The 22887-nt window shown below is 31.7% G+C and overlaps 3 protein-coding genes, 1 long non-coding RNA gene and 1 pseudogene across 5 annotated transcripts; 3 read left to right on the top strand and 2 right to left on the bottom strand.

Annotated features, from left to right (window-relative positions):
- The first annotated feature begins 3073 nt into the window (after positions 1–3073).
- Positions 3074–3802, top strand: LOC108482844 (uncharacterized; annotated as a pseudogene).
- A 2190-nt stretch (positions 3803–5992) lies between these two features.
- LOC108483045 (uncharacterized) lies at positions 5993–9446 on the top strand. 2 transcript variants are annotated; one of them, XR_008281600.1, is made up of 2 exons: positions 5993–7455; positions 9067–9446. XR_008281600.1 is itself a non-coding variant. In XM_053027026.1 (2 exons), exon 1 carries the CDS (start codon positions 6481–6483, stop codon positions 7369–7371), a length of 891 nt encoding a protein of 296 aa, XP_052882986.1. In that variant the 5' UTR covers positions 5993–6480; the 3' UTR covers positions 7372–7385; positions 9067–9446. The 2 variants fall into 2 exon arrangements, 1 of the variants encoding a protein (XP_052882986.1); XM_053027026.1 differs by having other exon boundaries at positions 5993–7385.
- Positions 7706–9108, bottom strand: LOC128291760 (uncharacterized). The gene is made up of 2 exons (XR_008281609.1): positions 8973–9108; positions 7706–8178 (listed from the first exon to the last, which is right to left on the bottom strand). It is a non-coding gene; the product is annotated as an uncharacterized LOC128291760 (long non-coding RNA).
- Positions 9447–9793: 347 nt separating the features above from the next.
- Positions 9794–10759, bottom strand: LOC108483047 (uncharacterized). Its single transcript, XM_017786231.2, has one exon. It carries the CDS (start codon positions 10757–10759, stop codon positions 10019–10021), a length of 741 nt encoding a protein of 246 aa, XP_017641720.1. The 3' UTR covers positions 9794–10018.
- A 157-nt stretch (positions 10760–10916) lies between these two features.
- LOC108483046 (triosephosphate isomerase, cytosolic) lies at positions 10917–13564 on the top strand. Its single transcript, XM_017786230.2, has 9 exons — positions 10917–11052; positions 11313–11388; positions 11509–11632; positions 11764–11848; positions 12009–12141; positions 12341–12435; positions 12663–12741; positions 13057–13139; positions 13254–13564. The coding sequence occupies exons 1-9, from the start codon at positions 11014–11016 to the stop codon at positions 13299–13301; spliced, it is 762 nt and encodes a 253-aa protein (XP_017641719.1). The 5' UTR covers positions 10917–11013; the 3' UTR covers positions 13302–13564.
- The last annotated feature ends 9323 nt before the right edge of the window (positions 13565–22887 follow it).

Genomic DNA, 22887 nt, shown 5'->3' with positions numbered 1-22887 from the left:
AAATCAAAGAAAACTAGCCATAGTGCTAGTATATGTGGATGACTTAATCATCACAGGAGATTATTGCAAGGAAATCCAGTGAACAAAGCAAAATCTTTCAATAAGATTTTATATGAAGGAACTAAGAGAACTTAAACACTTTCTTGGACTTGAAGTAAAGCGCATAAAGGAAGGATTATTTTTGGGCCAATAGAAATATGCAAAGGATCTTCTACAAAGGTATATGATGCTTGACTGCAAGCCTATCTCCACTCCTATGGATCCCAATATAAAACTACAGGCAAATAAAGGAAAACATTTAGAAAATGTAACCATGTATCGACAGTTGGTTAGAATTCTTATCTATCTCACTCTAAGTCGACCAGACATAACTTATGCAGTTGGAATGGCTAGTTAATACATGAGCAATCCTAAGAAACCTCATCTCGATGCAATACGACACATCCTAAGGCATGTTAAAGGCACCATTAATTTTGATATTTTATACAAGAAAAAAAATGTTTAGTAGTTGGATATTGTGACGCTGACTATGCTGGAGACTATGATACACGACGATTGTCAACTGGGTACATCTTCAGTGTTGGATCAGGAGCAATATCATGGTGTAGCAAGAGACAACCAACAATGTCATTATCAAGCACCAAAGTGGAATATTGATCAGCGACATCAATGACACAATAGAGTACTTGGCTAAAACAATTGATGAAGGATCTCCATCAGCCAACAGACTATCAAGTAAAGCTTCTCTACGATAATCTATCAGTTATACATCTAACAGAGAATTTAATCTTTCATGCAAGGACAAAACATATAGAAGTGCACTATCATTATATTCGCAAAAAATTCCTTGAAGAGGAGATTAAGATGGTGCCAACAAAGATAGATGAACAAGTTGCAGACATATTCACGAAAAGTTTGAGTAAACCAAAGTTTGAGAAGTTCAGAGAAGCACTTAGCATAATCTGCAAATCTTCTGTGGAAAGAAGTTTGAATTGAGGGGGAGTGTTGAATATAAAAACCAAATTTACCCCTTAAGAGACATTTTCTTTGGAAAATTCTAGAATATAAAAAAAAGAAATAGGATATTGTCTAGAAGATTAGATATTCTAGATGAATATTCTAGCTATTAGATATTTGTAAAATTAATGGCAAGGATGTTGACATGTGTCAACAATCCAACGACCACTAAACTCTATAAATAGGGGTAGAAGCTTTCATTTTTGTAAGTGTATGCAATAAAGAAGTGTGCGTCATATTATAATTGTATTGTGTATTGATAAAAATGTTTTCTTCTCTTGTAATTGTAAGTCTCGGATAGGCCTTAGGTTTCTAAGCACTTAGTGCACTTGGGTTAGCTTCTATATATAGTCGGCTTTATCGCTTGAATGATATATGATCGGTTCTGCCGCCTAAATAATATATGGTCAGCCCTGTCACTTGAGTATTATAGTGCAATAAGAAGTTAGAAAGAAAAGGCTTAACTGACTTCAGAGAGTTGGTGTAACATTACTTGTAGGTCCTAGGTCCTCTATAATAGGTGTGTTGGGCTCTTTGAGTTCCCAACAAACAGTAATTTCATACGACATTTGTTAAAATGTAAATTGTATATACAATTAATAATAGTGTGGTTTGCTTTGAAAAACGAGTTTATTGTTATTACAAGTGATAGGGGCTATGAGTCTGTTCTTTCGATTGGGTTGAAAGTAGATAAATGTTGTTAATGATTCAAGCCAAAATGTCAATCAGTTCTTAAGGACTAAGTTGATGTTTTCAAATCCTCTTGAATGATAAAAAGTTAAAGGTAACATATTTAAAGAATAATGATAAATTGAAATAAAGTAAAAGAAAATAAATTGAAAGAAAATTCATTTTAACTTATAAGAGATTTTTTATCTATTTATTATTTTCTAATTTATTTCATTAAAAAAACAAAAATATTAATTTTTTGATTTAATTGTTTTAATGGGTTACAAAAAGAAACTTATATTTGATAATTATTTTATTTAATGAAACAGGTTTATGGCAATATTGATAGAGTATATAGACAAAATAAATATATGCGATACATACTATATACTAGAATTAATGAAAATAATAAATTTAAAAATAATAAATAATAATAATTTTGAAAAAAATTACCTTTAAAAATAAGATAAATTATTTCATGTGAATGGGAGAATTTTTATTTTATAGATAAAAGAAAAAAAATTCAAGTGGATTAGTTTTTTCACAAAGTAGATAATTTTAAAACTAAACCACATTTATTTTAATTGCTAAATGTGTTATAATCAAATTTTGATTTTTTTTTAATAATTTTACTACTAAAGGTTATTTAGTTAGATTGTTATACTCGCATTTAGTGCCAAGGTCGACTTTATGGTTTCATTAAGAGATTAGTTCTTATCGGGAATGTTTTGCCTAAACATCACATCATATCAAATGGATTTACACAAAAATATATGAGAAAGAGTTTCTAACACCTAACAGCACCTGTCAAAGATAGAGTCAGACTCAAATTAAGAAATAGAGATATGAAGTATGTAGGAATAGTTTACGTCCAAGTAATGTCTTTCCTAAGTCGAGTAGGATATCCTAAGATTTCTAGGACTCTTAGGTCTATAAATACGACCTTTATTCCATGAGAAATCTCTTATCAAATATTTCGTTGTCAAGTCGTTGTTCTGAACCAAGTTCGTAGCACTTAGGGTAAGTCTTTATCTTGTTAGGTTTGATTGTTTAGAAAGCTAAGTTCGCTTCCATGTGTGAATTATGTAAGTTTTGCTTGTCTAAGTAATATGTGTGTTTGTGTATGTTGCAAACCAACTAAACCATCTACTGGCAAAGATAAAGGCAAAACTAAACTTGTTTAATTCTCAATTTTTGGTAAGCGATCTGGGATTCGTCATAAGTATGTTAACTATCATGTTTTTCAGTGTGAGTGGCTAAGAAATTGCTTTAAGTATGCTAGACTATTATGATTTTCAAGTTCTGCGGTGTAATTTGTAAACCTATGAATAGTTCCAGTGTTTAATTGGAATTGGAATTTTTGCCTTTAAAAACCCTCAATTTCAGTATGGCTCGAAACAAAGAGAAAGTCTAGTCGATGCTAAATCGATTCATAGCCCTAAAAGTAGAGGAAATAAAGAAGCCTAAATAATGTCACCCTTTCCTTGCCTCCAAGTGTTGCGACCTCACTAAGGTCGGAAAATGGTGTCAATAAATCATGCTAGAGATCGACCATAAGGTTGTCGAGATTTAGAACAAAAACCTCGGGGAACATCAACTCCGTGACCTTAACAACGAGATCAATAAGCTTATACGAAAGAAGTCACATTGGGAACGACGTATCATTGAACATGGAAGCCCAAATTACGCCAAACACGCCCCTAAAATGACAGATTTATAAGGGAACATAGTGGATGTCCCGAACCCTAGCAGATGTGGCCCTGGGTATTGATATGTTGGAGCTGCAAAGAAGTTGTCAAGAGTTAGGGAGTTGTTTAAGAAGCCGTCAGAGTTGCAAAAAAAGGAGAACTAGATATGATATTTATATGTATACTAATGCGAGTTATTATGGGTATAGGGATGAAGAGGATGGAGTTTTAGCTAGAGTGGAGGGGCCAACAGAGGTGAAGATGAGGGCTGAAGCCAATGAGGAGTTACGGAGAATGGAGGAGATTAGGAGAGAGGCGAAGGAGGTGGTTAGCGTGGGGGTGCTGCGAGAGAGGTTTTGTTTGAGGACAAGGAGGATGTGATGGAGGAGGAGAGGAGGGAAAAGGAGGAAGTAGAAAGAGAGGAATGATAAGGCTTTTTTTCATGGAACTTGAACATCTTTTATCCTTATACCATTGTTGGATTTGTCTAAATAGCTTGGCTATGCTCTTTTTTTTTTTTTTTACTATTTCGAAATTTGATTACAGGAAGTGTTCCACCACCTTATTTGTTAGATTGAGTAATCAATAATTGAAGGATGACTATAGAAATACCATTACATGTAAATTATAGTTCAATATTCTACCTACAAACAACCTGATTTGCTAACATATAGTCATTCTGAGACAAAGTTTTCTAGAAGGAATCTGTATAGGTCGTTTGTCCTGCTAAGTTATTAGAAATTAACTACATATAATTTTCTTGTTTTCTTATTTCAAAAGGCGTATTATTTTATCTACTTCACCTGAAATGTTGACAAATTCGATTTGCTTATTGAACTTACTATGGTAAATAAACTATGCTATTTAAGAACCCTGAGATATTAAATTTTTTATATTAGCTAATTTCATCATTTAGTCTCTATCATCACAGACCAAAAAATAATTTGTCACATCATCCATTTGTATGATTTCTGTTTAAAATATTAAAGATTTTACCAATTTGCTTACATTTTAAAAATCCAAGGATTTAATTGCTACGTTTTTAGTAGAGGGACTTAAAATATTAAAGATTTTACCAATTTGCTTACATTTTAAAAATCCAGGGATTTAATTGCTACATTTTTAGTAGAGGGACTTGTAGCTCTCTTATTATACATGGGTTTATCAGGTTTTAATTTCTCTCCTTTTTAGGGTTTTAGTTCTGATTTTGATACGGGCTAAAAAATGGGGCGTTAATGATATAGTTCGTTTTAGCAAATTAGCATTATTTACCTCTATGCCATTAATAAAATGCTAAGTTTAGTGGTAAGTAGGGCGTCTGTACTAGGGGTGAGAAAAATTCGATTCGACTTGAAAAAATAAAAATAAAAAATCGAATTTCGAGTTAAACGAATCAAGTTAATCGAGTTATTCGAGTCAACTTGAATTTTTTTTTGAATTTCAAGTTCGAATCGAGTTGAGTTTTTTAATTCGAATAACTCGAATAATTCAAATAATTCGAATAATTCGAATAATTCGAATATCAAACTATAATATTTTACATTTTTATCCCAAACTCTCAAACCTTTTTACTTTTCTCTCAAAAATTTTACTCCTTCCCACTTTCCCCTCAAAACTTTTACTCCTCTCCCATCACAACCCCCTAATCTACCCAAAATCCATTTCCCACCAAAATTTTACTTTCCATTTGCTTTTTCTCAAAATTTTACTCCCAAAAACCCTCAAAACTTTTTATTTTTCCCCAAAATTTTTACTCCCTCTCACTTTCTCCCTAAAACTTTTACTCCCTTCTCATCCCACCTCCCATTTACCCCAAACCCATCCCCCCAAATTTTTTTTTAATATTTTCCCTCCAAAATTTTACTCCTCCATTTACTTTCCCTCAAACTTTTATTCCCAAAACTTTTTATTTTCCTCTTAAACTTTTACTTCTCACCCTTTACTCTCAAATAAAAATCAAAATTATCCAAAAATATCACTAAACATAAATAGTAATAATTTTATTTATATATACTATTTATATTATTAAATTAAATTTCACATTTTATATTATTTATATTATTGAATTGTTTAGTAATATTGAATATTTATATTAAAATTGAATTATTAATTATGTCATAAAATATTCGTGCTAAAATTTTATATTGGTATCAATTTCATATTTTATATTTAAAATAATTTTATTAAAAATCACATTTTACATTTAATATATTTTTAATTTCAAAAGGCATAATGACAATAATCAAGATAATTGAAACAACTAAACAAGCAAAGAAGCTAACCCGTTTATAAAAGATTAATAAATAAATTATGAGGTGATGAAAGTTAATAAATAATTTGATTAAGGTGGACAAATTTTATTATGATAGGTGACAGTGGTTATAAGGACCCGAAATTATTTTTTAAAATTTAACTCGAACAAATATTTCGATTCGATTTGATTCGAATTTCATCTCACTCGACTCGATATGCGTGCCTAACAAATCTAATTCGTCAACTCGATTAACTCAAAATTTTTTTATTCGATTCGATTCGATTCAATCGAACGCTCACCCTTACTCTGTACGAGTGAAACCGGTGCGTTTTATGGTCTTAGATATGCGTGCCTAACAAATCTAAAAGAAACTGTAATGGTCAGGCTATTGTTTTTCTTCTTCCTCTCTCGTTTTCTTCTCCTTTCTGTTTTTCTTTCCCTTTCACCGACTCTTTTCTTAACAGCCGCTAAAGGTTATTTAATTAGATTGTTATACCCACATTTAGTGCGAAGGTCGGCTTTATGGCTTCATCAAGAGATTAGTTCCTATCGGGAATGTTGATGGATTTACACAAAAATATATGGAAAAGAGTTTCTAACACCTAACAGCACCTGTAAAAGATAGAGTCAGACTCAAATTAGGAAATATAAATATAAAGTATCTAGGAATATTTTATGTGCAAAGAACATTTTTCCTAAATCCAGTAGGATATCCTAAGATTTTCAGGACTCAACTTTATAAATACCATCTTTATTCCATAACAAAATCTCTCATCGAATATTCTGCCTCTGTTGTGAACCAAATTGGTAGCAACAATTGGATTTTGGCCTTTGAAAACCCTCAATTACAGTATGGCTCGAAACGAAGAGAAAGCCCAGTCGATGCTAAATCGATTCATAGCCCTAAAAGCGGAAGAAAAAAAGAAGCCCAAAGAACGCCGCCCTTTTCTTGCCTCCGAGTGTCGCGACCTCGCCGAGGCCGACAAATGGCGTCAACAAATCATGCGAGAGATCGGCCACAAGGTCGCCGAGATTCAGAACGATGGCCTCGGGGAACATCGACTTCGCGACCTTAACGACGAGATCAATAAGCTTATACGAGAGAAGTCGCATTGGGAACGACGTATGGTTGAACTCGGCGGCCCGAATTACGCCAAACAGGCCCCTAAAATGACGGATTTAGAAGGGAACATAGTGGATGTTCCGAACCCTAGCGGACGTGGCCCTGGGTATCGGTATTTCGGAGCCGCGAAGAAGTTGCCGGGAGTTAGGGAGTTGTTTGAGAGGCAGCCAGAGTTGCGAAAGAGGAGAAGGAGAGATGATATTAATAAGAATATTGATGCGAGTTATTATGGGTATAGGGATGAAGGTTTAGCTAGAGTGGAGGGGCCAACAGAGGCGAAGATGAGGACTGAAGCCGAGGAGGAGTGGCGGAGAGTGGAGGAGATTAGGAGAGAAGCAAGGAGAGGGGCGAAGGAGGTGGTTACCGTGGGAGCTGCTGCGAGAGAGGTTTTGTTTGAGGAAGAGGAGGATGTGGTGGAGGAGGAGAGGAGGGAGAGGGAGGAGAAAGAGAGGAAGGATAAGGAGAGGGAATTTGTCGTGCACGAACCCTTGCCTGATGATAAGGAGATTGAGAGAATGATTGTGGAAAGGAAGAAGATGGAGCTTTTAAGTAAGTATGCGAGTGAAGGATTGTTGGAGGAGCAGAGTGAAGCGATGGACATGCTTAATATCTATAGGTAGAATAGATGTTTCAGGTATATTGATCAATTCTCTAGGTGCCTTTATGTTGAATACAAGAACAGTGGGATTGATGTTCAGTGTCAGGTAATGTTTGCTAATATATGTCTATATGATTTACTGCTTTGATTCCAGGAGTTCTAGATGCTAGAGTAAGGCTTTTTTTTATGGAACTTGAACATCTTTTATCCTTATGCCATTGCTGGATTTGTCTAAATAGCTCAGCTATGCATTTTTTTCCTATTTCGAAATCTGATTACTGGAAGTGCTCCACCACCTTATTTAATTGAACGATGACTCTATAGAATTACCATTATATGTAAATTACAGTTCAATATTCTACCTACAAACAACCTGATTTGTTAACATATAGTGATTCTGAAACAAAGTTTTTCACAAGGAATCTGTATAGGCCGTTTAAGCAGTCCGTTTGTCCTGCTAAGTTATCAGAAATTAGCTACATATAATTATCTTGTTTTCTTGTTTCAAAAGGCATCATATTTTATCTACTTCACTGGTACGAACCGAAATGAATACCAAGCAAAACGATGTGTTTTGACATCTCGATGATATGGAGCGTTTCATCCAACAATTTTCTTTTTGCTGTTATCTTCCCTTATATATGATGTTCTGCTTTTGGCTGAGGTAATTGAGTGGTTAATGAAAATTGTTGAGGAATTATTCTCTCTCTCTCTCTTTTCTGTTGATTCTTCTTCCTTCTTCTCAAACTCTTCTTCTCTCTGGAATCTCTATTCCTTCCCTTCTTTGTCTGCCATTTTTGGCTTCTCGGTTTCTGTTCGTAACATTCACCTGAAATGTTGACAAATTTGATATGCTTATTGAACTTACTATGGTCAATAAATTATGCTATTTAAGAACCCTGGCATATTAAATTGTTTATATTAGCTAATTTCTTTTGGGGGGAAAAGAAACAGTTACTGTTTTGGACCCTGCAACTCTTTCAATCACTTTTTCTCTCTTAGTAGAACATGTTATTACGAGCATATTAAGCAAGTTTGCTTGCAGTATAAGATGGTGAACAAGAAAGCTGATTCAACAACGTTTTATTCTCTCTCTCTCTCTCTCTCTCTCTCTCTCTCTCTCTCTCTCGTTTTAATGACATTAGTTTAATTCCAGGAATAAACACCATCTTTCGCTCATGCTACTGAATTACATAAAACATCGTCATCTACAGGTCATCAATTTTCACATTAGTTTTAAGACACTTCATGCCCCGAGTGGTTCTCAAGTCTTTTTTCCTTTTTTTCATTCACTCAATTTTCCCTGATTTCCGACCTCTTGTTTTGCCCTAATCTCTACTGATTATACTTTTAGATGAGTTTCAAGAGTGGAACATGACAGCAGAACTGTATGCATTTCTGATGATTATTACGCTTAGCTTTGGGAAAATTTGATGTAGTTACCCTCAGTATCGGCAACTAAGGTTACACTGTGTTATATTGACAAAAATAGGGAGGGAGGGTTATTGTTGAATGGGGTAGGAAGTCTATCCATTCGTATGATCACATGATAAAAGTTGAACCTCTATGGATTTGATGTATTTAGGTAGGTTGGCAAAAGATATAGCTTACAGAAGGTTGTACCTTAATGGCCAATCAGCTGGGTAACTTAATATTGAGAGCAGCTAGACTCTATTCATTGACATTCTCTGATCGATCAATGGGTTTCTCAATGCAGGTTGCATTATATGTGGCAACAAAGACGGCATCAATCAAAAGACCGTCTTTCTTTGTTCCATCAACAAACGGGTATGCTCATGCAGCAATGCGGTGGATAGGCTATGAAACTCGTTGCACGACCTACTGGCCCCATTCCATCCTCTGGGGCTTGGCTTATTCACTGCCAGGGAGTGTGGTTGATGCATGGCGTTTGTGCTTTTGTCTTGGCGTTCAAAAGAGGGGCAACTCAAAGATTCTAAGGAGGAGGAATGAAAACAGATTGTTGAGTCTGTTGTATGTTGTGTTCAAGGAGTTGAATATTTTAGGTGTGTTGTAATTATTGGAAATAACTCCAAAATTTTTGAAAAAATAAATTAAGAATACAACCAATTGATTTAATTTTATATGTATTTGACATTCGAATATATCACAAATTGGAAGTCAAATTGAACAAGAAGATGCCAATACAACAAAAACTTAAACATACCAAATGGCAAACATGACCAATAACAGGAAGCACCAATTGAAGCTCAGCCAGAGCAAGAAACATTTTATTTATAACATAACTTGATCACAAATATTGTTGTAATTGAGTATCCAACACAGTCGAAACCTATGTTTTAAACAAAACTATGGAGTAGTTGTCGAAGGCATATGAATTCTATCCTATGGTTCTACCTTCAATGAATCAATTTCAAGTCCAGAGATTAGTGAATGATAGTGCCACCAAAAAAGCACGTTATGAGTTTTGAGTAAAATTGAAAGTGTTGCATAACTGATATAATCCAAGCATCAAAACTCACTCACTCACTCATATTTGGATTTTAAGTTCTAATTCCCCACCCCCAAAAAGAAAAGAAGAGTTCAATATACATTCACTTCAAGTTGAATTTTTAATAAGAAAAATCAGCATTACACCATTCATCAATAACCCAATCAAGAAAAAGGTTAAAATACCTTCCACCTCGCCTTCACCTAAGCTTCTGCTTGGTGGAACTTTTCTTAGCCGCTTCCTTAACCTTCTCAATATACCCTTCAATAGGTGGAGTCAAAGACGCCATCAATCGATTTGCCGGAAATGGGGTCAAATCTGGTATCATAGCCACCTCCCTAAGTTTCTCCGGCAACGCTTCAATTGCCTCTTTTTTCATTCTCAACAAATTAGTCTCAGCAGCCTGCCTTGCCCTATGCTTCCTCATCAAAACCCGACTATACTCCTTGGCCAATCTCCGGCCATCCTCCACCGTCAGCTCATATTTGGGTATCTTATCAGCATCGACAAGGCCCAATGTAACCAAATCCAGCCCCGGAGTTCCCATAATCATAGGCTCGTCAGGGACTCCCGTTGCTTTTCTTCCTCCCTTCTTCAAAATCTCCATTTCCCGTTGCCGCTCCTTGCTTATTAATCCCAATTTTTCCCGTTCGGCTTCGCGGGCTCGCTCTTTCGGTGAGAGGTGACGGACCGGCGTGGGGGCATTGAGGCATTGTTCGTAAAGTTTTTGCTTCTCGTCGGGGATTCGGCCGCCTTTGGGGAGGGAATCGTCGAGAGGAGCGCCGCCTTTGCCTTTTTTAGTGGAGATTTTGGAGCGTTTTAAAGGTTGGCCAGCTTTGAGCTTGGATTTGCCTTTGGCGGTTCCACTGACGGTGCAACGTTGGAGGAATTGGTGAGTCAGAATTGTTAGAGGATTGGGGTTTTTGGCGATTCGGATCATGGTGTTCCTGGGAGGTTTAAGGGTTCTACCTGAGAAACTAATGAAGGAATAAAAATGGAGAAATATGAAATTACTAGATGTTTAGGGTTAGCAAACCGGGTTTAGTTAATTTGGGCCGAAATAGGTTAATTAAATGGTAAGGACTAAACTGCAAAAAGGGTAAACGTTGGGAGTAGCCCAAGAGCAGTTAATTAATCCTCGTATTCATCGCAAATAATCTAAAAAAAAAAAAAAAACCCCAAACTCAAAACTTCATGGCTCGGAAATTCTTCGTCGGCGGCAACTGGAAATGTGTATGTTTCTTCTTCTGTTTCTCAATAAATTTCTTTTTTCTTTTTAAGTCAAAATTCGATCTCATACTCTCTTTAACATCCACTGAATCCATATTTTGCATCAATATTCGATATTGAAAAACGTTGTTGCGTCTGATTTGATCTTTGTACCAAAGCTTAGTTGATTGGTGATTTAAATAGCTCCCTTAGGTTTTTGAGATCTGATCCATAGTTCTATTTATTACTGCATATGTAAATAAAGGGAAGTGGGTTTGTTGCAGAATGGGACAACTGAGGAGGTTAAGAAGATTGTTACAACATTGAATGAAGCTGAAGTTCCTTCTCATGATGTTGTGGGTTAGTGTTTTTTTTTATTTTTTCCCTTTTTGGGTCTAAAATTTACTTCAATTTTGATAACTATTGAAACTTTTTAATTAACTTCGAATGCTTATAAAGTTAATATTTATGTTTTGGCAGAGGTTGTTGTGAGCCCTCCATTTGTGTTCCTTACCCTTGTCAAAAGTCTGTTGCGGTCCGATTTTCACGTCGCCTCTCAGAACTGCTGGGTTAGCAAGGGTGGTGCTTTTACCGGAGAAGTTAGGTATGCATTTTGTCTGTTATCCGCTTTATAGATCATTTCTATGGCAGGCTATATATGTAATATTGTTGTTTAGGGGGCTTTCTAGATCTTTGCATCGTATCAGCGGTTAACTTCATGTTCTCTTCAAGCAGTGCAGAGATGCTTGTTAATCTAGGCATTCCTTGGGTTATTATTGGTCACTCCGAGAGAAGGGCTCTCTTGAATGAGTCCAATGAGGTAAGTAATACGATTAGGTTCCTGTTATTTTGTAATCTACTTAACGGATTTCCAGTCTTGGTTTTTAGTCACCCAAAGAATCTGATGGTTTTTTTTTTTTTTTTTTATTCTTTGCTATATTTCATTCCCCTTTGTAAACTTTAAATGCTTGTCTTTGCAGTTTGTTGGAGATAAAGTAGCGTATGCGCTTTCTCAAGGCTTGAAAGTGATTGCTTGCATTGGAGAGACTCTTGAACAGCGAGAATCAGGCTCTACCATGGCTGTCGTTGCTGCACAGACCAAAGCAATTGCTGGTACTTGCTTTTAGAATATAAAAATCAAAGCAATTATTTGTTTTTCAGATATATGTTATAACCGTAGGTCTAATAGCTTGCCTGGTTGAAGTTGATTGTGGTCTCTATAGGTATTTATTTAACTATCTACGTTGCATTAGACTTCTTTCATTTCTTCTTTCTAGATATATCTTTTTAAACCTCTATTGCTCGTTTGCAGATAAAGTAACAAATTGGGATAATGTTGTTTTGGCTTATGAACCTGTGTGGGCCATTGGTACTGGGAAAGTTGCAACTCCTGCTCAGGCTCAGGAAGTAAGTTTGAGTTTTATGCATATATCATTTAAAAGGGTCCTTCACTTTTGCTTTTCACTTGTTTTAATAGTTTGGTCCTCCCATAAATGCCAAGCGCTGTTATATAACGGTTTAGCACAATCTATCCAACTTTTCTTTGCATCTAAGCCATTGCTTTTTAATTTGTTCCTATAGAGAAAATATACCCTCTTTTATTTTACATACGAACATGTGATTGTTTGTTCCAGGTCCATTGTGAATTGAGGAAATGGCTTAATCAAAATGTTGGTGCTGACATTGCTGCATCAGTTAGAATTATATATGGAGGTATTTATCTTTATTGCCTAAACTATTGATCTTATTGACGTGGTTTTAAGGAAACATAGCATAGCCTATGTTAGCATGTAAATGTGTTGTAACTATAAAAATAAAAAAAATTAAAAAACCCTACTTGCATCGATCCTATCTTCTAAATAGTATTTCACCATTCCTGTTGGATTTTGCTATTTCAGAGTATCATTCTAAAAAAGTTAAAACCTTTGCTTGGTTCTCCATGACCCTTCAATTCTTGGGTTAAACTTTTTTTTTTTTTTGCTAAACCAGATTGAATCTGATTTTGCATCCATTGCAAATTAAATGTAGGTTCTGTAAATGGAGCAAACTGCAAGGAATTGGCTGGACAGCCAGATGTGGATGGCTTTTTGGTTGGTGGAGCTTCTCTGAAGGTTAGTAACTGTCTTTCTTTGCTTCTGCCACTGTTAATTCATTTATTTGATGCCTTTTCTTCAGATTGTGCACAACTATTCTTAACTTGTACTTTGTTACTTTTTCTCAATCAGCCTGAGTTCGTGGATATCATCAAGTCGGCCACTGTGAAAAAGAATTGAAGTTCAACATAAACAACCTTGTGGGAAACTTTAGTTTTGTAGTTTGTGGTGTTTCCTTAGGAGAGGAGGATATCAGGGTTTTAAGTGTGTAATAAGCCAAATTTGACTCTGTTTTTTGTTGGTATGAAGCATGGATCCTCATGTTAGACTGTTTCTGGGGGTGGACTTTCATTGGATATATAATCTTATTTTAGGATTATAATCCATCATTTAAGTGGGCTATATTATGGTAACCCATCCAGTCACCGGATTTCGGGTGAAAATATTTGGCTGGTTTATTATTATTATTTTATAGATCAGACTGTGACTTACCTCCACCCAACTCAAATCTCATACAGCTAAATTTATATTAATTATTTTTTAATGTTTTTTAATAATTAGAGAGAAAAATAAGATTAAACTCAAGCTTTCATACTTACAACATAATACTCTTGTTGGATCAAAGTTATTGACAGTTATTATTTATATTATGACACTATTTTAATGCGATCATTAATTTTTTTCCCTTAGTTTAATACACTAATTAATTAAATGAGGCATTATAAATAATAATAATAATAATAATAACATCCACTCATTAATTATGACTTGTTCAATTAATTTATTATCATTTAATCATGCCAAGTTAACAAGTCATTAATAATTGAATTAATAGATGGTTTATTTTTTATAAATGTAAGCTATTCTTTCAAAACAGATCCCTACATTTATGGTTTTATTGCATCGCCCAGTTTTCAGTAGAATTCTAGCTTTGTTTCAGTTTTTTTTTTCCAGAAATTGTGGGTATTTTTTTCCCTTTTGTTCTTTAATATTACAACTTCATTGTGTTGTGCTGCTTCACTTAAATTTTTTTTATGGCAATTTTCCTTTTTTTGACTTTCTAAACCCGTTGAAATAATGCAATCCGTGAATCAATGAAATTATTTCTATCATTCTCCTATTACAACTTTGATGTCGTTTGCTGCATCATTTTGTTTGACTTTTTGTCCTTTATCAATTAAAAATAAGTAAACTAAATCGAAAATAATCCTCGTTATTATTTTAATCATTTTAAATTTTTTTGTCAATTTAGTCATTATTATTAGAAAAATTGACCAAAGTTCTCCCTCATCCGTTAAATCCTTAAGAAATAGTTGACTGGACCTAAAAAAACAGAATTACAAAATTTCAATTAACATAATTGCAATAGTCTTTTATACTTAAAGAAGGAAAAGATAATAATTTACTGTAGCTCCACCTTCTATGATATCATCACCACTTCCTCTCCGTTATCTTTCACCCAAACAAGAAAACTTTGTCATTGTTTATGCCCTCAAAAACAGCATCATCGGTTCAATACCTTCTTCTTCCTCCACTGTTGATGCTACCGTTGACTTGGGTTTGGATTTCGGTACCATGACCCTGGTCTGGGGTTCTTCTTCTACTTCTAAAATTATCAATCAAAAAGTATAATAATTAGTAAAATTTAAACTCCAATGATTTTCAGAGTGCTAATGAATGCTCAGTTTTAGTTTTATTATCATGTTTCCATTTTGTTTCTTTCTTTCTTTTTTTTTTTTTTTTTGGGGGTGTCACCTTTTAAAACACTGGTAAACCATATCTCTTGTTTTTTTGTCCCCTGCCGGAAATTCATGCCTTGCCTCCCTTCCAAGGTGTGTATTCCTAGAATAAAAACCTAAAACAAAACACACACGCAAAGAAATAAACATACTATGAATAAAATATGTATATATATATATATAACTGAGTTTAACATCAAACCAAGCCACCCAAATTATATGTTTTCCTCATTTGCTTTACTTCTTCTTTTTCTTTTTAAACAGAAATCATAACGAAGCTTTCTTGTTCAAATAAAAGATGAATGAGTGGAGACAGTGATAAGTGATAACGTCATAAAGGGTGGAGATACGATAAATCGCTATTTTTCTTTTACTTTTAAGCATAAAAAATTAAAACTTCACCAGTATAGCAGTGTATTAATTAAAATTTTGTAATTTTTAAAGGGACTAAAACAATAATTTTTTCCTTTTCTTTTGCAGGTCCAATCAACAATCCATTAATCATTTCAATCAATTTTTTAAACGATAATAATTAAATTTACAAAAGAAATTTAGAATAATCGAAATAAAAATAATGAAGTAAAGTGTAGTTTACCTAAAATTTTCTCCTTATTTAAGCCAACAAATTATTGTAGGACCCTTTCGTCAACTTGTCCACAAATTTCTTTGATTTTGACATGAAAAGTCTTCTATTTTGGTAACCATATGAGTTATCAAATCACTGATTCACTGATTTAGTCTTCATTTAGCTTAAAATAATGCTAAATTATACCACTAATTAATATACATATCTCTATTTAATTTAAAATCCTCTCGTTACGTGTCATGTTTGAAATTATTATAATTTACACTAATTTTATATTCTCGAGTAATATATGGGTAGATTGCTTCTATTAAATTTATAATATTTATTAATAAATTAGTTTTTGTTTAAAATTTTAAATATTTTTTCAAAAAATCACTGATAAACTAAAAGGAAATGTAATTAAAAATATTTTTAAAATATTTAATTAATTTAAAATAGATTATATCAATATTATTTAATTTTAAAAATATTTAATATTAAAATAATACAAAATTCATCATGGTTTGAATATTAATATTAATATATTATAATTTAAATAGTATTATCAATAATTTTTTACATGTTATTTGTTTTAGATATTTTCAAATTAAATTTTTAATCTCAAAATTGTTAATATTTTTTGTAATTTTATATTTATCTTTACTCTACTTTAATAAATGAATATAACTAACTCTTATTATATTTGAAATATACAAATTTATTTTGATAAATGCTATTAATATGTGTCTTTTTTTAAAACTATATTTTAAGCTTAATAATTTAATATTGATTAGTTTTAATTTGATAAAATTAAAAGTTAATTAAATTAAGTAAAATTTTAAAATAAAGAGATAATTTATTTAAAATAAACTTTTATTTAATATATATAAATTATTAAAAATTAAACAAAATGCACGAAATATGTTGCGCTCAATAATCACCAAGAGAGGGTGAATTGGAGTTTTAAAAACTTTAAGAAAATATGGCAAACCATGAAGACTCAAGACTTTATAGTGGTTCGATCTCAATTGTTGACCTCTACTACCTTAGCTTACCACAACTAAAAATTTCTCAAATTCAGTAGATTTGAACATTTCAAGGACAAGGTTTAACCTTTACAAAACACTATATTTTCACTAAGCAAGTTAAAGCCACTTTCCTTGAGGTTTTGGGGTAAGTAAACCCTTACAAAGATGAGAAATAAGAACAAGGATTAAAGACACCTGTCAAAGGAAGGTATTACAGTGATGAAACTCACTCAATGATAATACAACACTTGAAAAGAATAGAAGAGATAGATTCCCAAGTGTGTGTATGAAAAACAAAGAGAATATGAATGAAAACATTAGATTTTTTGTGAGATTGACTTTACAAATTTATTTCTTGTCTTCAATATGAAGTTGTTGACTTGTACTTTTGCTTTCTAACAACCTTGGGGCAGTTTAGAGACATTGGGAGTAAATTAGATTTGTTGCTGCAATTAGTTTGAGCATTAATTGTAGACTACAAACTACTTGTATCGATACAAGTGGACTTGTGCCGATAGAAGTCTTCAAAAATGTGATCATTGGAGCTTGATGTATCGGTAAAAGACCACTTGTATCGATAGAAGCTTGAGGATTTCAAAGGTTTAGACTTGTATTGATAGTTATGTCAGTAAAAGGTGCAAGGGAACCTTAAAATGTTCATTGACTTACTTGCATCGATAGAAATTTGATGGATGGCTTGGGGTGCTCTCTAACTTACTTCTACCTGTAGAACTTCTCTCGAATATCGATACAATTGCATATGTATTGATAAAAGTTTGGAGTAATGCTTGGGGTGTTCTCTGACTTACTTCTATCGATACAATTAAATCTTGTATCGATAGAACTGTCCCAATAAGGTAAAATTTATCTTGAACCAATAGTTTTCAAAAGCATTTTATAACTTTAGTCATTTGATGAGTTTGTAAGAACTTGAAAATAACTTTACAACATTTTACCAATTGATTTCAAATTTGACTAAGTGACATTTTTAATTTGACTATGTTATATTAAAACATTTGAAAAACTAGGGCTGGCAAAATAACTTAAAAAAAATTAAAAGACAAGTAAAAGAGAAATTTACCAAATTTGTAAATAAGTGCTTTAAATTGAGAGTGTCATATGTCAAAACGCTGTAATTTGAATATAAATATTATTTCCTCTCTTTTTTTTTTTTTCTTTTTTGTAATCTCATATTGTTATAATATATATACTAGTTTGTATTACCGTGCAATGTATGGATCAATTATGTATATTAAATTTATAATTTTTATAACATTAGTTTTTGTTTAAAATTTTAATGAATTTCTTAAAATCATTAAAAATAAATACAAAATTTATTATAGTTTGAATATTAATATTATGTGAGGGATCCACTTGCACCATGTAAAACTAAAATAATTTTACATCCTTCCGTAATTTTTATACGATTAATATTTTAAAAAAATTAAAAAGCATCTAGTAGAAGAATAATATACCAAAATTATAAATAAGTACTTAAAATAGAAGATGTCCTGTATAAAAAAAAACTATAATATGAACATAATTATTTATTTCCTTTTCTTAACCTCTAATTACTGTAATATATATGATAATATGTGCATTATATTTTATTTTCTTATAGATTATATTCATAATGATTTTGTTGTAGTGCCATTATAATTAGTATACTTAATTTTGGAATTCAATCTTTTTACTATTATTAATGTTATGCTTTAATCCAAATATTATTAAAAAATTTGTTAATTGAATTATATGAATTTAAAAATATCTAAAACTTAAATTAATTTTCCTTTACATGGTGATTTTTTCCAATCATTTATGAGGTGAAATTATACTTGTAAAAATAGTTTTTTTCATTATTTTTATTTAAATAAAACAAATTAACCCACCCTCCTCTTTTGGGGTCTTTTCATATATATAAAATAAAATAAAATAATAGAGCAAAATGGTTGAAGACCTAACTGCAAAGTCCTCTGAGTGTCCATTTCAATTATTTTACTAAATAATTCTATTTTACTTTGTATTTCATATACATAAAAAAGACCCATCTTTTGGAAACTTTTTCTAATTTCAAATCAATTGACTAATGAGATTTTTAATAGCATTAGTGATTGGAATGAGATAAGATTATAATCTTCAACTTGAATATAATATATTAATATGAGAAGGGATGTAAATTTAAAATAGTTTTATATTACTTGTAATATTTTAATTATTTAACTGTCATATTTCATTCTCTATTTATATGGATAATACGCATTAAGTTTTGCATAATTTATTTTTTTTAACTATTTGTTTTATGTAAACCTTTTAATTGTTAAATACATATTAATATGGATAACAATCTAAGTCGATATGATAAATATATCAAATCGATTCAAATTTTACATGCATGTCGTATAAATATCTTGACAAATTGAATGGTTAGATTATTTAAAATTTAATCGTATAAAAATTATAAAAAAATATAAAATCACTCTAATTTTACCTAAGTTTCAGATATTGCTAATAGTTGGTGATCTAACTTATAAAATAATTAAAAGTAGTTTTGTGATTAAAATTAGCCTTCTTATTTAATTCTGACTATTTTTTTAAATTTTGATGATTAAATTTATTTTAACAATATCAAACATTAAAAGTATTGAAAATGAACCATATAGGAAAGAAAAACTATGAGAATAATTGATTTTAACTTTTAGAGATAAAATAAAGTAATCATGGGATATTTCATTTTATGTTTTTATCTCCTTTGAAAATTGCTCATAAGGCACTCTACTTGTTTTTTTATATATTTAATTATGATTTTTATTCTTTTATTGTATAAAATTGAGAAATTAATCTTTTGAATTTGTCAAAATTTGATCTTTACTATATATGAAAATTGAAAAATTAATCTAATTATTGATAAATATGTGAACTTGAACCATCGTTTTGTTAATTCACTACATATAAATTTCTAAACTTTTGATTTTTGCTATTTTTATATAAATTGTTAAATTATTAATTTTAAAAGAATTTAAAGTGTTATCTAATTGAATTAACTTTTCTTTGTAAACTATGAAAATCAAATTCTAACAATTTATTTATAATTTTGTAAAAAATAAAAAAAAAGGTGTCGTATACCAATCTTTATCAATTAAAAGGATTAAAACTTAAAAGTAAACCTCTCAAAAATCATATAAAATTATTATATTACTATTAAAAATGTAGAAATTTAATTGATTAATTGTATCAAAATTGATTATTTTATTATAAATTTTAATTATATTCGTTTTTTATATAATACTTGAATTATTTATATTCTCTATTCAATTCATAAATAAAATAATAATACACGTCGTACTTAAATTTAAATATTTTTATATTAATAATAATATTTAAGTCATTTAAATTATGATTGAATAGGTAGTAATATAAAATTAAATATAAATCAAACCATTTGTGAATCATGCCGACACTCATGCTGCCTTGGAGACGTACGGAAGTTTTACCTTTAAATGCCACGTCAAAGGCGTTTGTTTGATAGGCGACAAATTTTGTCACCCATTTTGACTATTGTTTCACCTTCCCCCAACACTTGTACTTTTATTCTAATCAACTTTAACTAACACCTATTACCACATTTTCTTTAATTAAACCTTAATTAACTACTTAATCCCTTCAATCATTTCAGCATTAAACATGGTTTTTCATTAATTTAATAATAAATGGCTTCAATGGGTCCCACGTAGGGTCAAACAGTCATTCAATTTGACGGTTCTGATTCGGTTTTGATTACGCAAGCATTACGAAAGATCATACGTCATTTTGGGCAAATTTGAGACAAAGTAGCTAGGTATGTCTCGCGTCTCACGTGTGCACTTTCTTCAAGTTCCAATTTTCAACCCCCCAAAAAGAAACATTTGACAAAATTTTCGACTTTTTCCCTTCTTTTTTTTTTTAATTTGATAGAAAAAAAGTAAAGAGTCTGATAACTACGAAAAATCAACTCAACTTTTTATTTTTTTAAGAAAAAGGAAAGTCCTCTTTTTTGTGTTTTGTGTGCCGAGTCCTTGAAAATGCATTGAGCTAATTAAAGGTTAATTGATTAAAAGATTCTCAATTTTCAAAACTTAAAAGAAGGTTGTTCTTGTGGTCAATCTCATGTATTCTAAAGAGTTGGCTTGACTTTAAAAAGGGTTTACTTGCTTAGGAAATCTTCCATATTCCATAGAAAAAACTTAACTTCTAGTCTAATTAAGATTAGATGAGACGGTAACCCTAATTAATTATATTAAGGTTTGCAGTTTTCAGCATTAACATGAGAGGTTTTTTAATCTCTCCTCTATCGAGTCTAATTATAAGTATTTTCTGGGTTTTTAATCTAATACTTTATAATTCAATCCAACCCTATACATGTTTATTTTTCAAAATACACATCTTAAATTAATTTAAATTAATTAATTAATATCTCAATTTAATAATTTTCTCAACCCAATTCTAATTTTGTTAAAATCATGACAACTTTATCGTAAAAGAATCTATGAAAAATATATTTAATATTTCTATATTCAACGGATTCACTATGACCAATTAATTTATTTTCATTTTTGAACTTTAATTATTCAATTAATCAATTAAATAATAATTCAAAAAAACATAAATTAATCTAAGTCATTTCCATTTAAAGAAATCACATTCATTTCTCTAACTTTACCATTTCTATTCATTTCTGTTAATTTGATTCAACATGCAATTGATTTCTGGTTTTAATGAGCTAGCGGAGGGACTGGTTAGACAAATGTGATTAAAGCTTAAATGATTTATAATTAAGTTTTAGCTTTTCACCTATTAATTAAAACTCATTTAGTTACAAAGTCATTTCACTATAGTATCGTGACTAAGCTCTCCCTAATGACATACCTCGATCAGTGCTCGTCCAATGACATTGTCGTAAGTGTGTTACCCTCATAGGATATCCATAATCTTTTTGGGATAAATATGTTCTCCCAATATGATCATATTTTATTTCACGATAACCATTATATCTTCCTTCATGAAAAGTCTATTACTATCAAATAGTAATCAAGTCATTCATTACAAATACGAACGACATGTGGTCACGTTTACTTTTCATCTACTATGTAATGCCAACAAGAGGATATCGTTTACCCATATCTCAGGCTATGAATTTCATTGTTGTGAATGACACTACATACTGCAGAAGTCGTATACCTAATACACCAACTTTCGGTTTCTTATCTATTTGAACTCAGACTTTTACTTGCATCAAAGTATACGAGTCACGTATATATAATCTGTCATCCACTCAGGATTAATGTATGACACACTTTGAATAACATAAGTCAATAAATCCATAAACAAATTCAAGATCTATTCTTCTTGGGTTTAGTTTGATGTACTGTTAGTCCAGTCAGTCACATCTATGTTTCTATCTTCTGAGAGTCATCCGCTCCAATGCCCAAGACAAGACATGTCCCCAATTAGATTTGAAAGACGACATATTAGACTTTCAACATAAAAGAGGTGTTCTGGTTCCTCAAATGTCTAAAGCCAAGCCCTCCACAAGATTGAGGTTGACAAACAGACTCCCATTTAACCAAAGACATCTTTTGTTTATTATCAAATAACCCGAAATAAACTACCTGGTGATACATTCAATCTCATCACATAATACCTAAGAAATCAAAAATAGATTGCATGAAGTAATTAGGAACAGATAACAGGATGAACTACGTTAGAGTAGCTCTACCGGCTAAAGATAACTTCCTAGCATCCCATATGTTCAGTTTATTCCAAACCTTGTCAACAATGAAACGCAAAGTACTATTCAAAATCTTTTCATAAAGAAAAGGAACCTCTAGATAGATGCCAAGATTATGCACCCTGTGAAATCCAAGAATTTTGCTCAACTGTCTACCAATATCATCATCCATTCCCTTGGAAAAATAAATATCAATCTTCCGAGCATTGATCTGATGGCTAGAATATCAACAAAACCACTCAAGAACGTCTTTGAGAATCAAAGGTTGTTAATCTGCATGACCAAAGATGACAAGATTATTTTCAAAGAAAAGATTAGAGAGATACAAACCTGATCTTGATAACTAAATAAGTCGTCAAAGACCACCATTTATGGCTTGATGAAAGCTATGGCCAAGCCATTCCATGCATAGAACAAACAGATATGGCGAAAGCAAACATCCTTGCTGAATACCCTTCACAAGCTTGAATTTTTGCGTTGGAGCACCATTCTATAACACCTCCATAATAGAATTTTAAATAGTAGACATTATAAAATTTATAAGCATGCCAGAAATACCTGCAGCCTTAAGCGAAGCCTCAATGAACTCCTAGCTTACTCTATCATAAGCTTTTTCCAGATCAATTTTGAAAACTATCCACTTCATGTTCTTGTGCTTACTCTAACAATC

Source organism: Gossypium arboreum, chromosome 1, assembly GCF_025698485.1.
Source record: "Gossypium arboreum isolate Shixiya-1 chromosome 1, ASM2569848v2, whole genome shotgun sequence".
NCBI lineage: Eukaryota > Viridiplantae > Streptophyta > Magnoliopsida > Malvales > Malvaceae > Gossypium > Gossypium arboreum.
This window is presented reverse-complemented; position numbering and strand designations above follow the sequence as displayed.